The sequence below is a fragment of the Lagenorhynchus albirostris genome, chromosome 11 (genome assembly GCF_949774975.1).
Source record: "Lagenorhynchus albirostris chromosome 11, mLagAlb1.1, whole genome shotgun sequence".
Lineage (NCBI taxonomy): Eukaryota > Metazoa > Chordata > Mammalia > Artiodactyla > Delphinidae > Lagenorhynchus > Lagenorhynchus albirostris.
Genome location: NC_083105.1, coordinates 26,291,556 through 26,315,724, shown reverse-complemented (window position 1 = coordinate 26,315,724; position 24,169 = coordinate 26,291,556). Strand labels below are relative to the sequence as shown.

The window sequence follows — 24,169 nt, the reverse complement described above, 5'->3', positions numbered from 1 at the left end:
CTCATATTTATTGCAGCATTATTGACAATAGCCAAGACATGGAAACAACCCAAGTGTCCACTGATGGACGAATAAAGAAAATGAGGTACACATACACACACACACAGACACACACAGGCACACTATGCAGCCGTGAGAAAGAAAGAAATAGTTCCATGTGCAGCAACATGGACGGACCTAAAGGGTATTTTGCTAAGTGAAATGGGTCAGACAGAGACAAACAACTACTGTATGATCTCACTTATCTGGCAGAATCTAAAAGGGGAAGGGAGGTAAAATGGATGAAAGGGGTCAAAAGGCACAAACTTCCAGTGATAAGGTGAATAAGTCCCGGGGAATGTACTGTACAGCTTGGTCACTATAGTTAACAACACTGTATTGTATATGTGAAACTTGCTAAGGGAGTAAGCCTTAAAAGTTCTCATCATAAGAGAACAAATTTGTAACTATGTGAGGTGATGAATGTTAACTAAACTTATTGTGGTGATAATTTTGCAATATGTACACATACCAAATATTATATTGTACACCTTAAACTAATACCATTATATATGTCAATGATATCAGAATAAAAACTGGGGGGAAAAGAGACCCTCTAGTACCCCTAAAAAAAGGAGCTCAAGAAGCCTAGGGTTGCTTCACTACAGCGTTAGTATCATATTAATACTGGAGCATGCCTTTGTTTATACTGATCCAGTTACCCCTTCCCTCCATCCATCAGGATCCCACCCACCTTCAAGTCCCACCTCCTCCAAGACATTTATTCACATTCATTACTCAAGGATTATCTGCAAGACCTTGGTCAAGTCACTTAACCTCTCTGTGCCTTGGTCTCTACATCTGAGAAATTAAGAGAATAACAAAAACTACCTCAAAGGGCTGTTGTGAGGAACAGATGGGGAAATTAGACATGTAAAGTGCTTTGATAGTGCTTGGAACACGGTATGCACTCAACTGCTTGAAATTCCCACAAATATGAAAGCTATTATTTTAGAGATGAGCAAATAGACTTAAGGCTTGCTCAGGACCATGAAGCTGGTAAATGGCTGGGACTGAAGTCCAGTGTCTGACCACTAAGTGGACCCCTGCCCCACTTGTCCATAGCTTGCTGGGCACTGCACGCCTAAATTTCTGAGGCTTTCAGAGTCTGCGTCACGTGATTTGGCCCTTGGTCACATTGTCTTGAGCCAAGTGGCAGTTGTGTTACTTCTGACCCTCCACCTAGGCGAGCATGCCGAAGGCAAGATTTATCCAATGTTTTAAAATTTGTAAAAACTGTGGTGATGGTGGGGAGAGTAGAGTATCAGTGATAGGCTTGGGGTAGATAATAAATATTTGCTAACTAATTTAGGCAGAAAGTAAACAGAACATAGCTTAATGTCTATAACATGAGCTAATGGGGTTAATATGGTGAAGAATAAATGTTTGCTCCACATGCCAGAAATCCCTTCAGGCTTGGGGATAATGCACTTAGTTTGTTAAATGAATGAAAGGCTGGGAAGAGCCCACGTGAGCTCTAGTGGGGAGAGGAAAGGCACCTGGATGTCCCGTGACCGCTCGTGGGCCTGGTAGGCCACCTTCTCCTCGATGCTGGCCAGCTCCTGCTTCAGGTTGGACGTCTCGTGCTGATGCAGGTCCGTGAGGTCATGCAGCTGGTCTTCCAGTCGCTCGTACCTTTCCAAAGAGAGGAGGTGATTCTGAACGTGACATTTCAAAGGTGTTCTGACAGCACTTAGAAAACGGCATCCTTTGTGTCTCACTGTCACCAGTGCCCCTTGGCTTGCTCTCATCCCCAGGCAGACTGTGCTTCCAAAAAAGTAAGTCAAGCTGTGGGGAACATGCTTTTGGAAAACACTGAACTCTAGCTCCAGAAAGGACTGGTCTCTGCAGTCTTAACTCTGTCCGCACCGCTGAGGGTTCATGCAAACCAAACCTGGCTTTTCCACCCACATCAGACCAACACCTGGCTGTGGGGACAACAGGACAGGCCTTATCACTGGCACATTCACCAGGGCTGGTCAGGAGACAGGGCTGTCAATCCTCCTGCTAAAGGCGAGGACCCACTGGCATCCTGGTGCTCTTCCCTCTTCTGACCCCACAGTGCCTAATGGTTCACGGCCACAGCTCTCATGCACCAGAGAGGCTGTAAGGAAACGACCGATTTCTACGCTGGAGCCAATTCCACTTATTTCCCAGTGCACACAGTGATTCCGAATACATGTGTCAGCGCTTAGGACTTAAGTGTCAATTAAAAAATCATGCTTCTTGCAAATTAAAGATGGCTTATCAGGTGGCACTTCCGAAAGTCCAAATCTAAAGTAACAGAACCACAAAGATTCCCATTCCCACCCCCAATCCCCTCAGAGAAGGGGAATTTTGTATTGTATTTGAAACCCTGTAATATTTATTTGGAAACAGGAAGGACTATTTGGGGAAGGTGCATTAGCCTGGATGACTTCGATCAACGCCAGTTTTAGACGCTTAGTCACCTCATAGAATCATTTTAAAAAACACTTTGATATAGATTTAATGATTTTTCTCAGGTAGGATTTCACAGGTGCCCAATGTTGGTGTTTTGTAAGCAAGCCTTTAAAAAAATCTCTTGACAGATGAATGGATAAAGAAGACAGGGTACATATATACAAAGGAATATTACTCAGCCATAAAAAAAGTATGAAATAATGACATTTGCAGCAACATGGATGGACCTAGAGATTACCATACTAAGTGAAGTAATAAGTCAGACTGAGAAAGACAAACATCATATGCTATCACTTATATGTGGACTCTAAAAAAAAATGATACAAATGAACTTACTTATAAAACAGAAACAGACTCACAGACTTAGAAAACAAACTGATGATTTCCAAAGGGGAAAGGTGGCAGGGAGGGATGAATTAGGAGTTTGGGATTAATGTCTACACACTACTATACATAAAATAGATAATCAACAAGGACCTACTATATGGCACAGGGAACTCTACTCAATACTCTTAATAACCTATATAGGAAAAGAAGCTGAAAAAGAATAGATATATGTATAACTGAATCACTTTGCTGTATACCTGAAACTAACACAACATTATTAGTCATCTATACTCCAATGTAAAATAAAAACTAAAAAAAAAAAAAAAATCTCTTAAAGGAAGTAATACAGTGAGTGACCAAATCATGGAGATCACAAACATGTTATATAACAAATGAGAGCCAAAGCTGTCCTAACGGATGCTTGTGACTTGAAATAAAGGGATCCAAAGGGTGCTGTATCCCAAACTATCTGAATGGAATTAAAGTCAATATTATCTGGAAAAACTGTGACGCAGAAACACTTCTTATGTGACAAAGAATCCAAAGTCAAAGATGTAGGTGGAAAGTTTTTAAAAAATCATTTCATAAAATATGACAGCCGAAAAAAGCCACATCTCTAAATTAACACATATATAAAATCATATATCACATAAAAAACGTGTAAAGTAAATTTAAATTTTAACTCTTACCATATGTAATAGGCATTCACTTTTTTTTTTTTGCAGTACGCGGGCCTCTCACTGTTGTGGCCTCTCCCGTTGCGGAGCACAGGCTCCAGACACGCAGGCTCAGCGGCCATGGCTCACGGGCCCAGCCACTCCACGGCATGTGGGATCTTCCCAGACTGGGGCACGAACCCGTGTCCCCTGCATCGGCAGGCGGACTCTCAACCACTGCGCCACCAGGGAAGCCCTAGGCATTCACTTTTTAATCTACATTTTTAGAAGTTAACATTTATTTGACAAAAAAACTTGGGGGTGCATATTTTTATTGGGAAAATGGTGGAAAATCACCTCATACTTGGGCATACACACTAGTTAAGCTAGAGGCACCTAAAAGCCAGCCTACACAACACCGGACTTTAAAAATTAGCTAATATAATCCACAAGATTTGAATTTATTATTGATTATACTTATAATCTTAAGATTCCTTTTGAAAGCTCTTCATTTAGGGCGAAAGTTTACTGAGCAAAATACAATATCATAAAAAAATACACTATATAAAGACTTCAAGATTTATGTACCAAATAAAAGCTACCTAGCTGGACAATGAATTCGTTTTTTACTTGACAGTTATTATGGAGGGAAATCAAATACAGATCTACGAATTGGTGTACCGAGACCTCATAACAGCAGCCTACTGCGTCAGGAGCTCAATATGCACGAGTCATCGACTATATAGTGATATTTTAACAGACCCACATGTATAAGGTCTTTCTCTAAGCTGTCAGGCTTCAAGTCACAAATTACAAAACTAAGAATCACAAGGTATGGCAAGAACTACCGATTCCTAAATGCCTTTTGACCTATATCCATATTTACAGAAAATACAACCACTAGCATATCACCTTCGAGCAATCTCTCCACAGGCAGTAACTCGTACTCCTGAAAGAATGTGAAGAGAAGAGCATGAAATACCTGTATGTCTCCTCTTGCAGGGTCTGAGAGATGAAGCCATACTCCCTCTTGAACTGCGCCTTCAGTGCCTCGATGTCCTCAGCCAGCTGCGCCTGGGTGTCCTTGATCTCCCTGAGCTCCTCCAGGATGGCCGTGAGCTTGCCCTGGCTGTCCAGTGCGCCAGTGCCCCCGGCCCCAAACGACTGGTTCCCGTTGCTATCGGCGGAGCCTGACGTGCCGCTCGAGCACTCGTCGTCGCTGCCGTACTTGGGCTTGTTCACGATGGTGGCGCTGCCCCCGTAGGCCCTGGCGCTGGTCTCGGGCCGGAACTCCTCCAAGGAGTTTCTTAGGTGAGCGATATTGTCGGCACTGCCAAACTTATTCCGGATCAAGTTGGCGAACTCTCTGGGCTTGCTGAAGACGAACACGGGTGGGGTGAGGGACACCCCCGGCAGGCCCGACTTACTGCTCTCCAGGCTGTGGGGAGCGGTGCGAGCCTTGGCCTGGGCATCCTTCAGAGGGGACTGGATGTCCTTCAGGTTGTCCTTGGCAATGTCCTTTGAGCTCCTGGGGGCCCCATTCTGCTCGAGCTCCCGGAGCTTTCTGTGATACTGCTCTAACTTCTTCTGCAGCTGGGCAATGGATTGAGCCGACTTCTGATTCTTCTTCTCAAAGACCTGCTTGATGCGGCCAGCCTGCTGCTTGTCTGCGCTGCTGACTAGTTCCAGATACTCTGCGACATTCCCATCGCGGGATGTTTGCTCGATTCTTATCTGCTCTGTGACCTTTAGAATTTTCTGCTTCAGGCTGTCCGCGCTGAGTTTGACCTTGTGGAAGTCCAGGATGCCATCTGGTACATCAAAGTTGAGGTTGGTGTCCGACCCGCCTCGGCGGATGTTCAGGGGAAGGCTTAGGGTATTCATGTCATGACGTTCTACCTGGAGGAGACAGGGAAGAAGCACTTTCAGACTAGAAGTCGAAGAGACAGTCGCTGTGATGGAATCTGTGCACACACAACAGACATACTTTACGCCCCAGATTTTCAAACTGCAAGTATTCGAAAGATAAAAACTCCCTACTATCCTCTCAAGTTGAATGCAGAACAACCCAACTCCTCCTGCACCCATGTATACGAACGATGAGATTCACCTCTGCCAGGGTATCTGACTTTCTGCCTGATTAGATAGTAACTCTTGGTTGCCAGGATAGAAAATACATAATGAGATGAGGTTATCAAGTCTGTTCTGGTTTCCCAAAGTGCCCAGGTAACTGGGATGCCTGCCATGCCCCATTCACAGTGAACTTCACCATTATGGGAAATGAACCCAATTCGGTACTCAATCATTTAAAAGGAAAATGGAAAAAAAAAAAAAAGGAAGGGAGGGAGGGAGGGAGGGAGGGAGGGAAGGAAGGAAGGAAGGAAGCAAAGTCCCAGTAGGTACATTCGTCAACACAAGAAATTATTTTCTTAATGGAATGATTAAACAGATATGATGGAATAATATGGAGCAAGATTAATTTTAATAATTGAGTAATAAAACAACAGTATTCAGATATGGAAACAAATAACCCAAAACTCAACCAAAGTGATTAAAAACAACAATGGGGAGGGGGAAGGGGAAGCTGGGACGAAGTGAGAGAGTAGCACTGACATATATACACTACCAAATGTAAAACCGATAGCTAGTGGGAAGCAGCCGCATAGCACAGGGAAATCAGCTCGGTGCTTTGTGACCACGTAGAGGGGTAGGATAGGGAAGGTGGGAGGGAGATGAAAGAGGGAGGGGATATGGGGATATATGTATACGTATAGCTGATTCACTCTGTTGTACAGCAGAAACTAACACACATGTAAAGCAACTATACTCCAATAAAGATGTTAAAAACAACAACAACAGTGACAATATTAAGACCATGTGAAATAGCTTTCTCACTCAAGGGCCACCTGGAAAAAAGGAATTGCAAAGCATCATTGAGCACCCTGGCAAAGGGGGTGGCTAGATTGTGCTCTAAAAGGGAAAGGCATGCACCCCAATGTTTACTGCAGCACTATTTACAATAGCCAGGGCATGGAAGCAACCTAAATGCCCATTGACAGACAAATGGATAAAGAAGTTTTGGTACATATATACAATGGAATATTACTCAGCCATAAAAAGGAACAAAATTGGGTCATTTGTTGAGGTGTGGATGGATCTAGAGACTGTCATACAGAGTGAAGTAAGTCAGAAAGAGAAAAACAAATACCGTATATTAACGCATGTATGTGGAACCTAGAAAAATGGTACAGATGAACTGGTTTGCAGGGCAGAAATTGAGACACAGATGCAGAGGACAAACGTATGGACACCAAGCGGGGAAAGCGGCGGGGGGTGGGGGTGGTGGTGTGATGAATTGGGCGACTGGGATTGATATGTATACACTGATGTGTATAAAATTAATGACTAATAAGAACCTGCTGTATAAAAAAATAAATAAAATAAAATTCAAAAATTAAAAAAAAAACCATACTAGGAAACTTGGAAGGATTTCCATGAGGTATTGTTGAGTGAGGTATTGTTGCTGACAATAATGAATGAATGAATGAATGAATGAATGAATGGGAAAGGCAAATGTGGTCTGCGCGCCAGGCACTGAATGTCCACAGGGTTTGCCTTGCCTGAGCCTCACCACCATGGCAGGCAAAGAATGTGTTACATCCATATAACATGTAGAAACAGAGACTTAAAGAGCTAGGATTTGAATCCAAGTCACCCTAACGCTGGTCCTTTTTCCACCTCAGGACACTCTACTACTCTTGTCCCCAGAGGACTAAAAACAGGTCTTTATAGAGTCTGAACACAATCTCTAAACAAAAATACTTAAGATCTAAACTGAAGCATCTTATTTTTCAAGTTAACAACCCTTTGATTAGCAAAGTGCCTTGGTATAGAGTCTTGACAGAAAAAATGGGAGACAGGACAATATTCAGCTCAAGTTAGCTTTTTTTTTTTTTTTTTTTTTTTTTGCGGTACGCGGGCCTCTCACTGTTGTGGCCTCTCCCGTTGCGGAGCACAGGCTCCGGACGCGCAGGCTCAGCGGCCATGGCTCCCGGGCCCAGCTGCTCTGCGACATGTGGGATCTTCCCGGACCGGGGCACGAACCCGTGTCCCCTGCTTTGGCAGGTGGACTCTCAACCACTGCGCCACCAGGGAAGCCCTCAAGTTAGCTTTTTTTAAGGAGAGAAGAGGCTGACATAGTAAAAAATCGCTAAGATAATAACAGACCTCATACTGCCAAAGTGACTCAGGCTCAAATGTGGACCATTTCCAACAGTGAGCATTAACATTCTGCCATATGAAAAAGGCTACCCAGGGCTTTTTCCGAAAGGGGGGAGCCCAACGGTACAGTGGGACACAATCCCAGGTCGGTGGGTCAGGCCTCTTTCACAACTTACAAAAGTTTGTTAGCGTTATTTCTCGACCCCTCTCTTCCCACACACAGCTTTGTCATGAGAGACCCTGGTTGCTTTATCTTGCAGAAGAGCATCACATAGGAAAGGCTGGAAGGAAATAAATGCCAAATCAGTGTAAGACTAGAAAAAGGGATAAAGGAATTGTGACTTCACCTGGTCAGGGGGAGGACGGGTGCAGAGACTAAAGAAGGCACATAATCATCACCTTCAGGTCCTGGAGAGATGACCGCAGGAAGTTCATGGAAGCCAAGCAGCTATGGCTCACCAGGGGACCCAAACAGGAATGGGCTCAAATTACAGTAACGAAGGATGCACTAAGCCCAGGAAATGTTTGTTTTGGGCAGACAGGGTAATTAACGGTAACGGTACAACCACGAGGCTGGAAATTCGATTTCACTGAAGATATCCAATCTGATTGTGCTACTCTACTTCACAGAAAATCTCTTTGGCTCCCTAGTGCCTCCCAAATTATGTAATACAACTTGGTCACTGTTCAGTCCACAGCTTACCTTTCAGGCCTCACCTTGCACCTGATGGATGCCAGTCATCTTAAGGGAGCCACGCAACCTAAAGTTCACATGCATGATATTCACAATGCCGGCCATCCATCCACTTGTTTATCAAACTCCAACATACTATCTATCTATCTATTTATTTATGGCTGCATCGGATCTTAGTTGCGGCACGTGGGCTTCTCCCTAGTTGTGGCATGCGGGCTTAGCTGCCCCAAGACATGTAGGATCTTAGCTCCCCGACCAGGCATCGAACCCACGTCCCCTGTATTGGAAGGTCCCAAAATCCAACATACTCTTCACAATCCATTTCAAGTGCTACTTTTTCCATGAATCTTTTCCTAGTCCCGCCAGAAAGCTGCCTGTCCTCTCTGTGATTCCCCCATGGTGCTCTTGTGGCACTTTATCCCTCCTTTTATCGCTCATCTGCTCCTTCAGGGGAGAGGTGGTACCACACCTGCACCCAGCTAGTAGAGCTAGCACTGCCCCTTATTCACAGGAAGCTGTCAATTAAATGTTTGCTGAACTAAAGCGACATCATTCTTTATTTCCAGGAGAATCTACACTGAAATCATTTAAGATACATTTGAGGAGAATAAAAAAATGACCATAGCAGTTCAGTCCACATAGACACGACCATTCCAGGTAAAGATGTTTTCTTAATACCTAGGTAGTAAGTTAGTTCTACGTCATTTCAACCCGATTCAACTAAACAGATTTTTTTTAGTATCAATGAGCAACTTGATACACAAATAAAGACTTAAACTTTAATTGAAGTTTCATTTACATGCAGAAAAGAGCACATCTAAAAAGAATAAAACTCAAATCTTCACAAACTGTGAAACTAGTGTAACCAGGACCCAGTTTTAAAAAAAAAGAACAGAAGCTCCCCTTGTGCCCCCTTCAGTCATAACAACATCACCCCCATCTCCAGAGGTAACCACGAACTTGACTTCTAACAGAATACACTAGTTTTTTTTTGGTTTTGTTTTTGTTTTTTTTGCGGTACGCGGGCCTCTCACCCTTGTGGCCTCTCCCGTTGTGGAGCACAGGCTCCGGACGCGCAGGCTCAGGGGCCATGGCTCACGGGCCCAGCCACTCCGCGGCATGTGGGATCTTCCCGGACCGGGGCACGAACCCGTGTCCCCTGCATTGGCAGGCGGACTCTCAACCACTGTGCCGCCAGGGAAGCCCAGAATACACTAGTTTTGATTAATGTATCATGTGTTCCTCTTGTCTTTCTTTTGCTCCACATTGTAAGAGTCATAAGAAGGAGGGCTCCTGCCCTCCTGGAGCTCTGATAAGATCAGATCAGGTTGTTTAAAAAAAACCCACCTGCTTGATAGCCCCTATTAGGAAGTCCACCAAACCTCTGAAGATACAGAGGCTTTTAAATCTTACCTTACCAAACACAGCAAGAAGGCATCACCGCATCACCTGTTCCTCTTCCTTTAATTCTCAAGCCCATGGCAGCTGGCCACCCAGCCGCAACATCTCAGGGCAAGGGCCCAGTTCTCTCACAGATGCTGGGCCAGGCCAGCCGTGTACGCAGGAATGTTTACGCACGGATGGCTGGCTGACTTCTGGCTTACTTTCAAGCTACAACAATGCCTGGCATGTCCCCGAGAGTCCAGGTGGAGGAAAGCAAGAGCGTTTAAAGCTCAATCAATCAATCAATCTTACTGCTGGTTGGCAAATCTCAGTTAGAAATGTCTGATGAGGGTGGAAAGCCGGAACTATTGCTGGGCTGCACGCTTCAGCCTTTTGCAGCCCTAGCTCTGCAGGATAATCAAGATCCAGCTAACACGTACCACTAGCTGCCCATCCATTTCCCTGAACTCAAACTGGGATTTCAGGTATATGCTGGAAGAAAGCTGTGGGAGTCCTCCATCCTCCATTTCATCTGGACTCGGCATGGAGGTCACCAGTACAACGCAGCTGCTTCAGGGCTGGGGCCCAGGGAGGAAGACAAAGGTCCACAGATCGCCCAGAGTCAATCAGCAGGTGGATCGTGGGACACGTGCTCCAGTTTTGGCACTAACATTTACCAGCTATATGTCCTCGGGTATATCTAATCACCTGTGTGGTCTTTGATTTCCTAATCTATAGAATGAAGAGACAGAACCAGACAACTCAAAGCTAACACTGCAAAATGCCATGAAGTGTACTCCAAGCTATCTTGACTGTGAGACAGTGCCACACACAGGATAGTCAAAACCCTGGGCTCAGGAGACAGACTGCTTTGGTTTCCATCTTGGCAGCACTCTTATGAGCTGTGTGACCTTGGAAAAATGACTTAGCCTCTCTGTGCTTCAGTTTCCTCTTCTGTAAAATGGAGATAATGATTCTTTGAAGAGTCGTGAGAAATAAATGAGATAATGCGCATGAAGTACTTAAAGACTTCCTGGCACAGAAAATGGTTTCAGTAGAGGTTTGCTATTGTTTATCATCCCGATCTCATTTAAAAAATGTACCTGTATGAAAAAACTAACAGAAAAACAAGCTCCAAATTGTTAACAATGGCTGTCTTTGCACTGTGGGATTGTAAGGAGTCATTCTTTTTATTATGCTGTTGTATTTTCCAATTTTAAAAAAATAAGGAAGCTAGACTTCCCTGGCGGTCCAGTGGTTAAGACTCCGCGCTTCCACTGCAGGGGGAACGGGTTCCATCCCTGGTCGGGGAAGTAAGATGCTTTATAGCACGGCCAAAAAATTTTAAAAATAATAAAATAAAAAAAGGAAGTTGAATTACCATTTTGGCAGAAAAGATGCTGTCTTTAAAAATGACTGCTAACCTCCTTCAGTTCTCTCCGAATTACCTGTCTATTATTACCTTACGTGAAAAGCAGACCACCAGCGTTCTAGCGAAAAGCCATTCCTAATGGTGTTTTCCTTCTGGCAGCAGAAACATTTCCACTGTCATCTCAGTGTTCTGGAACAAAGGCAAGGAAAAGCTTTAAGCCCTGGACAGATGTCAAAACCTGACACTGAATCATCTCTGCTCCAACCCAAGACTCCAGCACCATTACCCCCGGAGCTCACCTTCCTCACTGGGATGCCAAGCACATCTCGGTCGTTATCAGTGCTGCTCAGACACATGGTTCAAGCTTCAAGAGAGGGCTGCCCCCCGTGACATGTCATGTGTGCCCCCTGAAGCTCCAGGGAGACATGAACAAAAAGGGCAGCATAGCCAAGCAGAGGCACACCATCCAAACCAGGAGAACTGGAAAGGGGAATGCAGGCTCCTGGGGACACCGGGAGGGCGTGGACTGCGGCAGGAGAGCCTGGGGCTCTGGGGTCACAGAGTGGCCAGAGGGTGCAGGGGCCGAGAGATCAGGACCAGCGGACAGATAACAACCAGCTGCTTAGTCCCGAGGCCAGATAACAACCACCTGCTTAGTCCCAAGGCCAGATATGGTAAACTTTTGCCTAAAGAAAAGCTGCTTGAGCTCGGTCATGTAAGGAAAGGGTCAGGTCCTTCAAACCGGTGGTCACTGCCCAGGCAGCAGGTATTTCAGAGCACACACGAGAGCGGTGTTACAGACAGGCCCACAAAGGAGCTCCAGGTTCAGGACCCAAAGGCTTTTGCAGGTTGTTGTGGCCTAAGTGTCCGAGCCAACACAGCTGACATTCTGTAGTCTTACTCATTTCAGCTGAAATCTAACTTCAGGTGTCGCATCAAGGCTGTTCCTCTGGTGTGCCGGTCAGAATGCGCTAGGCTTTGCCGGGGTAACCATCGACGTCGAAATCCCAGGGGCTTGAAAAAAGGGAAAGGCTTTTCTCTCGCTCATGCTAACGAGCCTGCTGCTAGTAGGCTGAGGGACCCAGGCTGTGATGGAGCCCCTGCCATCAGGAACGCTGCTGGTGGCCACGGCAGGGGCAGGGAACTTGGCGAATCGTCCACGGGTTCCTAAAGATTGCCCCAGAAGGGACTCCTGGGCTTCCTGAACTCACTGCACTGGCCCTACCTAACTTCAATCCTACCACACGCCCGGGAGGAAAAAGTATCCTGTTAGTGACACGTGCTATATCCTATTGGCTAAAAAATCTGAGACAGGTTCTACTATTAGTACCATTTTACAAATGAGAAAACTAGATGCAGAGAAGCTAAGTAAATTGCCTAGTAAACATCAGAGATAGGACTGAAATCCAGGCCGTCTGTCTTCAGAGCATGCTTCCCTGACAATACTGACCGAGTACTTTGATTATGAGTCAGGCATTATGCTAAATATTTTTTATGTATTCACATATTCTTCACACCAGCCCTATTTTACGAGAAAAGCCAGCCTCATAAAGAATATGTATGTTTCTCGAAATCCCCAGAAAATAAACAGCTTAGCTGGGGCTCCACTCGGTTTATATGAACTATGCAAGACTCTGGGAGATCTGTACAAGCCACCAACCGCGTGAGCACCCGTTCTGTAGTGTCCCTCACATGGTCACCCGGACTTCTGTGGGCACTCCGGGTTCGGTCCAGACCCAACCCTCAGGCTGAGCTTGAAATCTTCATCCACGCGACTTCCTACCAAGGCCCTGGTGTTGCCACCTGAAGCCACACCCCTCTCGGGTTTGGCACGGCCTGTAAAGTCCATTCCACTTCATCCATGCTCTAAAAGGCAGACAGTGACTGAGGCAAAATAATTTTATGAGGATAAAAAAGCTATTGCTTTTATCAGAATCATGCCCATGCATTTACAATCACAAAGAGAAGAAGGAGAAGGAGAAAAATGGTAAAAACCAGAAAAGCAAGTAAGACAAGGAGCCTATAAAGAAGATGCTGGGGCCTTACAAGTGAAGAGTTGATATCTAGATATATACAGGAACAGGCGCTCAGCAGATAAGCCATGGACTTGCCCGGAGAGAAGGGAAGACACCCTTCCCTAGGCTGGGTGACAGAGCTGAGAAAACAAGGCACTGCTCAGCATGGCCCTGAAGGGTGAAACTTTGTACGTTCTATCAGAAGAATGTGAGCTTTATATCACTTTCTTTTTCTTTTTTTAATGTATTTATTACTTTTGACTACGTTGGGTCTTCGTTGCTGAGCGTGGGCTCTCTCTAACGGCTGCGAGCGGGGGCTACTCTGTTGCGGTGTGCGGGCTTCTTATTGCGGTGGCTTCTCTTGTCGCGGAGCACGGGCTCTAGGCACGCAGGCTCAGTAGTTGTGGCGCATGGGCTTAGTTGCTTCGCGGCATGTGGGATCTTCCTGGACCAGGGCTCGAACTCATGTCCCCTGCACTGGCAGGTGGATTCTTAACCACTGTGCCACCAGGGAAGTCCCTATATCACTTCCTTACTGGTAATATACATGATGCTACCAAGCCATCTTCCCTCTTGCTACACCGTGGTCACCTGATATGCACTTGCAAAATGTCTAGCCACTCAGTGAATATGGAACCCAGGGAAGCCAACCCATTCACGGGACCCTAGCATCAAACATTTGGTTTTCTTGCTAATTGAGCCAATCTGTACTGGAAGAATAACTCTGAAGGCTCAATAAGCATCCTTATCAAGACGTCATTACTCCAGATACCTATACACAATATTCAAGACCTATATTTGAGAAGAAAGCTACTTCTCCACACTACATGCTCAAAATGAAAAAGCCGAAAAGACCCTCATGTGGTATCCAAAAGGATATGTTATTAGTAAAGTGTCTTAGTACAATGTTTGTTCTAATTTGTTTAGACAAAGAGCACTTCCTTTCATAGTCCATTTCTGACAGTGGTACATTCTGTTCACGGTGTACGGAACAGGAATTGAGTCACTAGTTTTTACCGTAAAGGTTTTATTTCTCCCCACCTCTTCCTCTTGGTAGCCCTGAAAAAAGAAAATCTGTAGCATCAGAAGTTCTCTTTCTTGACTGCAGGTAAAGTAAACCTGGAATCAAGGATCCTTTGGAACCCGGGCTGGAATACACGTACTTTTGAAAGCCCAATCCTTTATCCACAGATACTGCTAATTAACAGTGTAAGGGAGATTAGGCAAAGTGTTCAGGGTTCTCAAAAACAAATTCTTCAAATATCTTCAAGCACTTACAAACACTTGATACTGTAATTAGAAATAATTATCTTCTCATTTAACCTCTACCAGGCAACAGTGGTAGGGAAACTACTTTGAGTTACACACACTAGGAAAAATACCTATTTCTTCAAAAGAGCTTTCAATTAATGCAAACTAATCCCTTACCTGGTAAGGATTTACTGTGTACTTTATAATCTACACAAGAATTAAATTAAAGGAGGGGGGAGGCCAGATTAAAACAGACTGTGCCTTGAAGAGCAGAAGGGGAAGGGTATGGTAATGAAAACACCAGTCTACACTGAGAACCACGGGCAGCTAAAGGACAGCCATGTCCCCGACGGAGGGAGCGGTGGAGGCTGTGAGGAGACCTGAGAAAAGGGTGCTACTGAGAGGAGGAAGGACTCTCTGGGAACCCCATGTACCTCAAAAACAGGCAAGTTTAGGGACGGGAAGTGAGCCCCTAACGCCAGCCCCTCACCTCTACCAAGAACTCCGCCTTCCTGATGGAAGGGGTCACAGTTCCTTCTTGCGGGGAGACGCGGGACAGTGAGTCCTAAAGAAGGGGAAACAGGAAGCCCCAAACTTAGGAGTAAACTAGAATAAGCGTCATGGAGGCTTTTAGTTCCTATACCCAGAACAAACCAAGGGAAGGCGTGAGTGAGAACCCCTGGGCACTAACCTAACAACTTCGGAGGGGTTCTGGGATCCGTCCCCACCATGGTTATTCCCCGTCCGTTCCTAGCAGCGTCTGTCAGCGAAACCTTCCCAGGAAAGGGACCTGAGCACTTGCTTTGAGGGTTAAGGGAGAAGGGATGTTCTGCTCCAGGAGAAGCACCCCCAGGAACTGAGGGAGCAGAGGCAGCTCTAAGGGGCAAAAAATGGTTCCCAAGGCCCTGATCCAGTGGGCAGAGCAGAATGGCTGGAAAGGAAGCCTGCGGGCAGAAGGCCTGCCTCCCCCCAGGGCCGAGGCCTAACCTTCTCCTTTTCCTATAGCATTTATTCACTGCCTCCCCTACCCCCGAAACATGGAGGGTGAGTGTTCTTGGCAGGGACATGTGCTTAAGCTAAGCTTCTGAGCGATAACTACGAATCCCAGGCCTGTCCTGCTGTCTTTCGGCATCTCCAATCTGAACAAGGTGTCTGAAGGACACGTATCGCTCTCTTAGATACACAATGATGGATAACTTCGTATGAGTGGCAGTCACCTGCAACAGAAGTTACTTTCAGAGGTGGAAGAATCCTTAGAGATCTCACTTGGCCTAATGCCTGCTTTTAAAAGAAGCAGCCTGAATACATACCCGAGTAACTTTTCATTTCAATCTATGCTCTGTTCATTACAGGTGCCCTATATAAAAGGGAAGGCAATTTGTCTACTAAAGTATAGCTTCTTGGATCAATACATAAAGTGGATATAACAGTAAATATGATAGGGGTGTCTATCAGATACCAATAATCATGTTTCCCTTTTTGCTGTGGATACTAGGAAGTTCAGAACCAAACTGAGAGTAACTGTTAGACTTGACAATGAGCCTATTTGCTTTTCCTTCCTTTTTTAGAACTTTTGGGTATTATTGCTACTCCACGTATATTTTCCATGTGCCTATCATAACCTGATTCTCATTGGAAAGAGGTAAGTGAACTTTAATCTAAAGATGCTAGGTACGTCAGGCTGCCTGGAGATGAAACTAGACTCACTCCCAAATGTAATTGGGGGAATGTGGTCAAACACACTGAGCTTGTAAGTTGGCACAGCTCCTTCCATCCTCCTTTCCCAGGGCACCCAGAGAAAGTAGGGTCACAACTTGGTCCATGTCCTTTGAAAAGATGCTATATTAAGACTGAGCCAGAAAATGGCATTTGGTACTCAGGCCCTAAAGCACATTCCCTAAGCAAACCGAAGCCTCATAATTGAACTATTCCCTGCAGACCAGGGGTTTAATTTGTTTTTGGTACTATAACAAATACGGGGTAGGGGCATATGTACTGGATGACCTGTAGTATAGAATTCTGTTTTAAATGGATCAGAACACTACTAGACATCACACAGGGCTTAGAAATAACATAGCTAAGTTATGAGGGAGCAAAGGAAAACTGATCTATATTCATTTCTTTCCCTTTTGCAATACTTAAGTTATTTCCCTTGAGCAACTTTATTTTTTCTAATGTAAGCCAGCAGCATTTTCACCAAATAGCAATTGGAAATAAAAAGCTGCTTTCAGTTCTACCAAAATTATGAACAGCATTACATTTAAAGAAAAAACCTTTAGATGTCCATGAAAAATGCATTCAATCAACATTTTGATATTTATTAGTATGGAAAAACAACCTTACTTTGAAGCCATGCTGGACCTTCAAATGAGACAATCAATGTAACAACTCTGACTTCTTTGGACTGAATAAAATTATCTTTTTATTTTTTAGTTTTTTAAAATACGGAACGCTTCATGAATTTGCGTGTCATCCTTGCGCAGGGGCCGTGCTAATCTTCTCTGTATCGTTTCAATTTTAGTATATGTGCTGCCGAAGCGAGCACAAAATTATCTTTTTAAAAGATAAAACAGACCACGTCCTGTTCCTTCTCAAAAATCTTTTAAGTTCCCTAAAGTGTGAAATCCTTAGCGAAGAATTTAAAATGCTCTTGATCAGGGTCCCGTCTTACCCTATACCAGCAGACTCATCCGTAATGCTACGGTGAGCACATCTACGCACCAGCACCAGAGTAAGGATGCAGCTTGATACACGCTCTCCTTTACTCCCCGCAGCTCCATGAAGTAGGCGCCATTAGCTTTGCTTTACAGATTTGGAAGTGAGGAGCCATCAGATAAGTCATGGTTACAGCTAATAAGACACAGAACCAAGATTTGTACCAAGCTCTAAAGCTTTTAACCTTCACTGCATTCCATTAGTACAATAAACCCCAGAATGCTTCACGCACTCTCCTAAATCTCCGTGTTAAGCACCTCACCCTGGCCTTCCATACCTCCATCCCCAGGTACCTTCCAAGGACCAACCCAAACACTGTCTCTTCCACAAAGCCTCCCCCATTCCCATGCCCAGCTTCCTTTATACTCTCCCCCAAATCTGCATGTTCCCCTTTTCCAGTACTTCTTCTCTAGGTCTGGTAAGCATTTGTGTAACATTTGTTCCCCCACTGTCTTGAAGCCTGGAGGGGAGGGAATGTCTCCTAAGCCACCTGTGTCCTGCCCCACATTCCTTCCTCAATAGGACCTTGTTATCTGTTGCGTGAATCAATGGTTGACAGAACCAACTGGGGCAGCCAGTTGTCCCACATGTTTAACATCCTCTCAGCTGCTTGCAACGAGATCAAGAAGAACCTACAGCTGAGGTGGTGCTGGACTGCTTTCAAGACAGAGTGGACTTTGGACTGTTAATTAATGGCTGTGATTCATGCAAGAGATCAGATATTCAGGAGACTAATGTGTCTCACGGCTCTTAGCTGCTCCAAGCAGAATACAGGCAACCAATTATCAAACGACAGATTCTAAGACCCACAATGTACAGAACATGCAGGTGTACTCCCTTCCTAAGTGACATTTCCGCTGCGGTTACCATCCTAACTGTTGCAGAGAACTAGGTGCCTGCTCCTTCTAACACATCCATGTCTGAGCTCAATCCATTATTTGTGGTAGCATATAAGGAAGCAGTCTTGTATTGCATTAGATGAAAAACTTTAAAAAATAATTTAGCCAATACACCAGCAAGAATGTCAAGGGTACAGATGATCCCTGAACAACATGGGTTTGAAATGCACAGGTCCACTTACACACAGATTTGTTTTCAATCAATACTAGGGCACTACACAACCTGTGGCTGAACCTGCGGAAGCTGGGGCCGACTACAGGACTTGATCATCCAAGGATTTTGGTATTCAAGGCGGGTCCTGGAAACAACGCCCCAGGGATACCAAGGGACGATTATAGCTCCTTGTGCCTTAGGAAATCACAGTTCAATAGAATAGGAACACAAAAGTAAAGGAGCCCTTTTATCCTCTGAAGTCTAAGAAGGCAATGACTTGTTTAAGGCCAAAAGCAGGCATCAAGAAGAATCGTCCAAAAGAGGACAGGATCTTGGCAAGACAGTTCAAATTTATTTTAAAAAGAGAAGCTACTAGTTACGAAGGACGTATTAAGTATCGTATAATTTTCTAAATGCTTCACATACATTATTTTATTTTTCCTTTTAAGAATCTGAGATTACAACAATTATTCTCATTTCCAGATCGAAAAAGTAAGGGACTTATCTGAAGTCATAAAGCTCGCATGTAGAAGAGCTGTGACTCCACCTGGCTCCAAGGGCTGGGCTTTCATAATATTTCCAACCTCTACTGAGATCCTACTGCATATACCAGACCCTTTCCTAGACATGAACATGTTTTCCATAACCCTTACAATGCCTAAAATTTCCTTTACTTAAATCACTGTGCTACCGTTAAATATTACAAAGTAAAAAGTATGCATGGTAGAGAAACCAGAAGGGAGAATACTAACGGACGGCTTTGGACAGTTCTTGGTGCTATAAGGCAATTACTGGAGATATTCCAAATTTGACATCTAATAAGTAAAATGAAACACTAGCTTAAATCCCAAGATATCTTGTGTAATAAAAAATGTAGGCTGCTTCTGTTTTAACCATTTTAAAAATGATTCTCAATGCCAGGGGAACATGCCAGCTTACACATCAACTCCCTCTTTTGGCTAAAGCTCTAGTGGATACTGTAATCATTAGAGGCTCTGCTACCAAGATGCAGATAAGAGGAGGCTTCCTTCTCCCACAGCTACAGCAGTTCACAAGCACCAAAGAGTCATGTTTCGGAGAGACAATAGTCCTCTAGGAACTTATTGTTTTGTAATCTGGGAGGAAGGAAACTGCAAGAAATGAATTGAATTGTGGATTGTGATTTTTAAAGATAAACACTATACCATGACCCTTCTTAGAATCCAAGTCTGTATTTGGGTTGACTGTATTTCCAAACGGAGGCAACAGCCTTCTAGGGCCACTCACAATACTTGCAGCAACTAGCCAGCTCAGATTCACAGGAAAAGCCCTGATTCCAAAGCCGTGTGTCCTAAACAGAGCTTAACTGTGGCACAGTGGTAGCCTAAGCTAGTGGTTTAAGAGCACAGATTCAGAGCCAGACTATGCAGGTTCAAATCCCAGCTCTGCCATGTTAATTGTATCCCCTTGGGCAAGTAGTTACTTACTCTATGACTCAGTTTCCTCGTCTGTGAAGCAGGGGCAGGTGTCGACTTCACAGGGTGACTGTGAGTATGAAATGAATTAATATTTATGAAGTGCTTGGAACAGGGCCTTGTACAGAATAAGTGCTGTAAGTGTGAGCTATCGTTTATGAAACACAACATACCCCCAATAGGTGGGAACTTCAGAAAAGTCCAGAGACAAGAACAATGGTGCTGCTGTTGTCATGATTAAGCTCTTCCAGTGGAAGCTGAGCACTGCCACCCCATGGAATCTGCCTGTGCGTGCATCTGCATCTTGCCGCAGAGAGGGAGGAGTCTCAAACGCACGCCAGGAAGTGCCTTAAGGATCAAGTTTCGATGAACCTGAACAGCAAAGCTAATACTTCTTAAAACTGCCCACCAACCCAAAAGCAGACGACCTAGTATTCGAGTGATTTAATCTAACTTTTAAAAAGGTACAGTACCTCTAATGACTAAAATTTTAAATCTCAATATCTGGTCCTTAATTTTTAAATAAGTGTCATTAATCTTCTAGGTTGCTATTTTCAGTAAAACCAGAACTCTAAATTAAGACCCTAAAGACAGATGTCTAACATTTCCTATCTCTAAGTCTTTAGGCAAAACAAGGGGAAATTGTATTAGAAAAGCTTATCTAATGATTATAACTTGCTACTTTCTCTAAAAAACCTCCTAAATTATTTCTTGAGAGTATTATGTCATGGAAGCTTGTCTTTATATAAAGTGTGAGATTTTTTTTCAATCAGGCTATAGTTAATCCCATGACCTTATCTATCAATGGCTTCATTCTCTAATTTTACCAGGTTCTCTCTCCTTCATCCCTTATTCAAGCTGCCACCAAATTCTGTTATTTCTTTGTCTAGCAATTTCTCTCTAGATTGACACTTCCTTGCTATTTCCAGGTCCATCTACCTGAATCCCGCCCCCAACTCCCTACCTCACATATACAAAGGGCAATGGTTTAATCGGGTTTCATTGCTTTCAACATTTTACTTCTATCTATCTAGTCCATGGCGAATCCTTACACTCGTCTTCTAAACTTCCACTTACATCATGTTACAAAATGCTCAAGATGTACGATTCTTCTTTTTAATAAAGGAATTGGGTTCTTCCTCCTGTTGGTATTTAATCTGAGTAATTTTTCCCATTCCAGTTCTCCAATGTCTTCCTCCTTTCTTCCAACCTCCACCAGACAGATCCCAGCATTGTAGAACACAATACATTTCTGTACTTTTTTTTTTAACCTCAGTAGTTACATCGTTCCCTTTGGACACAACATTTCCAAGGCCTCTCTGTCTTATCCAAATCCTACCATTCCTTCAAAAATCTCTTCCTTGAGGCCCATGTCACTTCCTATCCTTCCTGATCCATTTTGGCTCTTATTTATACTGTTGAGTGGGGGTCCCTACTTGTTTTATCTTCCTTGTTGGATTTTTAGATTACTAGAAGTATTCATTTTTTTAGACACCACACAATACTCAGCACAGAACTAGCAGTATCACTGGGTAGCAAATACTTATTATAACCAACTTTCCTATGCTATAAAGCAGTCTACTCCCAATTCTGAATGAGACCCATAGTAAGAAATACATATGTACCACTACATACATACATATGTGCACATGTATACACACATACATAACTGAAACACAAATCTTATCAAACACTTATCTTTATACATGCAACAGTATTTTAAAAAAACACAGTTGGTTAGCTCATTTTTTAGACAACTGCGTATTAGGAAATTACAATTAATTTTGTTAGGCATGTTAATTTTATTATATAGGAAAAGTCCTTATTTTTAGATACATATCAGAAAAGATATGCCCTGATATCTGAATGTAACATACATACACGCAGACACAAAGCAAATGTGAAAATGTTTGTTGAATCTGGGTAACACAGATGGGTATCTGCCGTACTCTTCCTTCTGCCTTTCCGTCTAAAAATATAAAATGATAGTTGCTATTCATTAAATCTATTTCATAACCAACTAATGGGTTTCAATTCTGTTTGAAAACCAGTGCTTTATATTTAGGAAAAATGATAAGCCACTTGTTTCTATGTTTACTGATTATATTGAAGGAGGCTCTAGCATTCTGAAGAATGTTACAGTAAGGGATTTAATCTTCCATTGCTTTGAGTCCACTAATCTCTTCTTTAAAAGCCTTCCTATGGAACTTTCTATGAATCACTACTACCTTAGCAGAAAGGTGTAAGATTAAGGACTACTTTTTTTTTTTTTTTTTTTTTGCGGTACGCGGGCCTCTCACTGCTGTGGCCTCTCCCGTTGTGGAGCACAGGCTCCAGACGCGCAGGCCCAGCGGCCATGGCTCACGGGCCCAGCCGCTCCGCGGCATGTGGGATCTTCCCGGACCGGGGCACGAACCTGTGTCCCCTGCATCGGTAGGCGGACTCTCAACCACTGCGCCACCAGGGAAGCCCAAGGACTACTTTTTTACTTACAGAGATCACAGAATCAGAATTTACCCTAAGACTTCTCATCCTAAAAATCATCTTTGTGGTTTTCATTGAGGCTTTAAAAGAACAACATCCGGGAACGGCAGAAGTTCAAGACGATGCATTGAAACTGAAAACATCACAATAAACACGCACATTGGTTTAAACATGCCCCTTCCTTCTCCTTTAAGCACTGCTTCTAATAAAAGAAGAAGTTCCATAAACAGAATCAGTAACCCCTCAATTTAATTGACACAAAGAGGGAAGTACAATATTATAGATGAATGAAAGAAATGTCCAGATAACTGAAATTCTTACCATTTATGGGCCAACGTATTAAGTCTTGCTGATGACTGATTTCTAAATTACTAGCTTCCCAAGACTGCTTTCCTCTTAACTGGGATCATCCATATGACCAAGTCTGAATTGTGACGCAGCATGTTGACCTCAGGAAGAAACCTGGTCTAGATCCACGCGGGGCCTGGGGTCTAGTTAACCCTCCAGTCTTAGGTCCCTCATCTGAGAAAATGAAGTGGCTGAACTCTGCAACCTCTAAGCCTTTGCAGCTCTTCTTCTCGACAGTTCTATCGCTACTAGGTCTGTAAAGCTGGCAGCCCTCAGCACATACCAATTAACACATATTGAATATTTACACTTCCGTATAATGAATCTTATTCACCAAAATGAAAATGAAGCAAAAAGCAGTTAAAAATAATATTCAGCAAGCAAAAAGAAGGAACAATTATTAACACACAACATAAGTGAATCTCAGTAATGTCATTCTTAATGAAAGAAACTACATTCCCAAAAGGACATGCTCTATGATTCCAAGGATAGGGAGATCAGAACTGGTTACGCTCATGGGGAAGCAGGGGAAGGGAGAATGATCTGCCAGAAGGTGGCACAAGGGAGTGCTGGGTACGGACAACACTGACACAGGGGACAGTTACATGGTGCAACACAGGTAAAAATCATCCAACTGTACATTTAAGATGTATGCATGTTACTACAAGTTATTCCACAAAATAGTTTAAAAAATTAAGTAAATAAAATACAAAAAAATCATAGAAAATACAAATTCAGGAGCTGTCGAAACTACTATTTTATCTTTACAGTACCTATAACATATAAGTACTCAATAAATGCATGTTGATTAACATACAAACTTGTTCAGTTCTAGCAGGAAAAGAACTTTAATTTCAATGGTGTGTCAATTCATATTGCACTTTGTCAGCTCTTTAACATATTTAAAGTTTCGGAAATTTTCATGATACTCTCTAATAAATATTTGTTTTCAGTACCAGAATATAGAAGAGCAAATGTACAAAATACAGAAAAGGAGTAGAAATCTGTATGGTATACTAGCAGGGCACTAATACCTATGGTGTAACTAAATACATTAGATTTAGTCACGAAAATATTTAATCTTACATTCTGCAAAAGGCAGCAAAATCCTAAATACCATGTTGATGCAGATTGAAAATGACCTGGTTCATTACATAATAGTTATTTAGAAAGCCAATGCTTCTCAAAGAGGCTGAATTTAACTAAAAGCACACAAAGTACGACTAAGGCTTACTCACTGAGCCCCAATTGTTTTTATGACAGTTAAAGGAACTGATTAATTTAGGTTCCAAGCCAGGCACCCTAAGATACAGAACTGACACTTAAAAAATGTTTTTCTGGGCATTTTTTGTGAGCCAGGCAGTATCCTAAAAGCACTGGAGTCAGAAAGATGAATATGCTAAATTTTAGTCTAGGAGTTGTTGGGCTGGGAGACATACAGAACTATACAACTGTTGAAAAATGTAATATGGACTACAGGAAACAAAGAAGTGGAAATAAGTAAGGCTTCAGTGAGACACCTGCTAAGAAGATGATATTTGACGTGGCCTTAGAAGAGGAGGCTCAAAAACCAGCCAAGAGAACCGTATCCACAGAGGCAAACAGTAGAATATTTAGGAAACGAAAAGTTTCTTTGGGTGTCTAGAATTTAGAGCTAAATGGGTCATCCTAAGTCAGGGTTTGATCGAGGGCTGGGGCAAGAAAGAGGTACAGGG

The 24,169-nt window shown here is 43.4% G+C and overlaps 1 protein-coding gene and 1 non-coding gene across 3 annotated transcripts in view; both read right to left on the bottom strand.

Annotated features, from left to right (window-relative positions):
- The window catches only part of TMCC3 (transmembrane and coiled-coil domain family 3), a 69,298-nt gene that overhangs the window by 5,578 nt on the left and 39,551 nt on the right, over positions 1-24,169 (bottom strand). For both annotated transcript variants that reach the window (XM_060165025.1, XM_060165026.1), the window contains exons 2-3: positions 4,447-5,363; positions 1,539-1,674 (exon numbers count right to left, since the gene is read on the bottom strand). In XM_060165025.1, coding sequence (XP_060021008.1) covers positions 1,539-1,674; positions 4,447-5,363 — 1,053 coding nt within the window. The remainder of the gene's footprint in view (positions 1-1,538; positions 1,675-4,446; positions 5,364-24,169) is intronic.
- LOC132530132 (U6 spliceosomal RNA) lies at positions 16,839-16,945 on the bottom strand. The gene has a single exon (XR_009543689.1). It is a non-coding gene; the product is annotated as a U6 spliceosomal RNA (small nuclear RNA).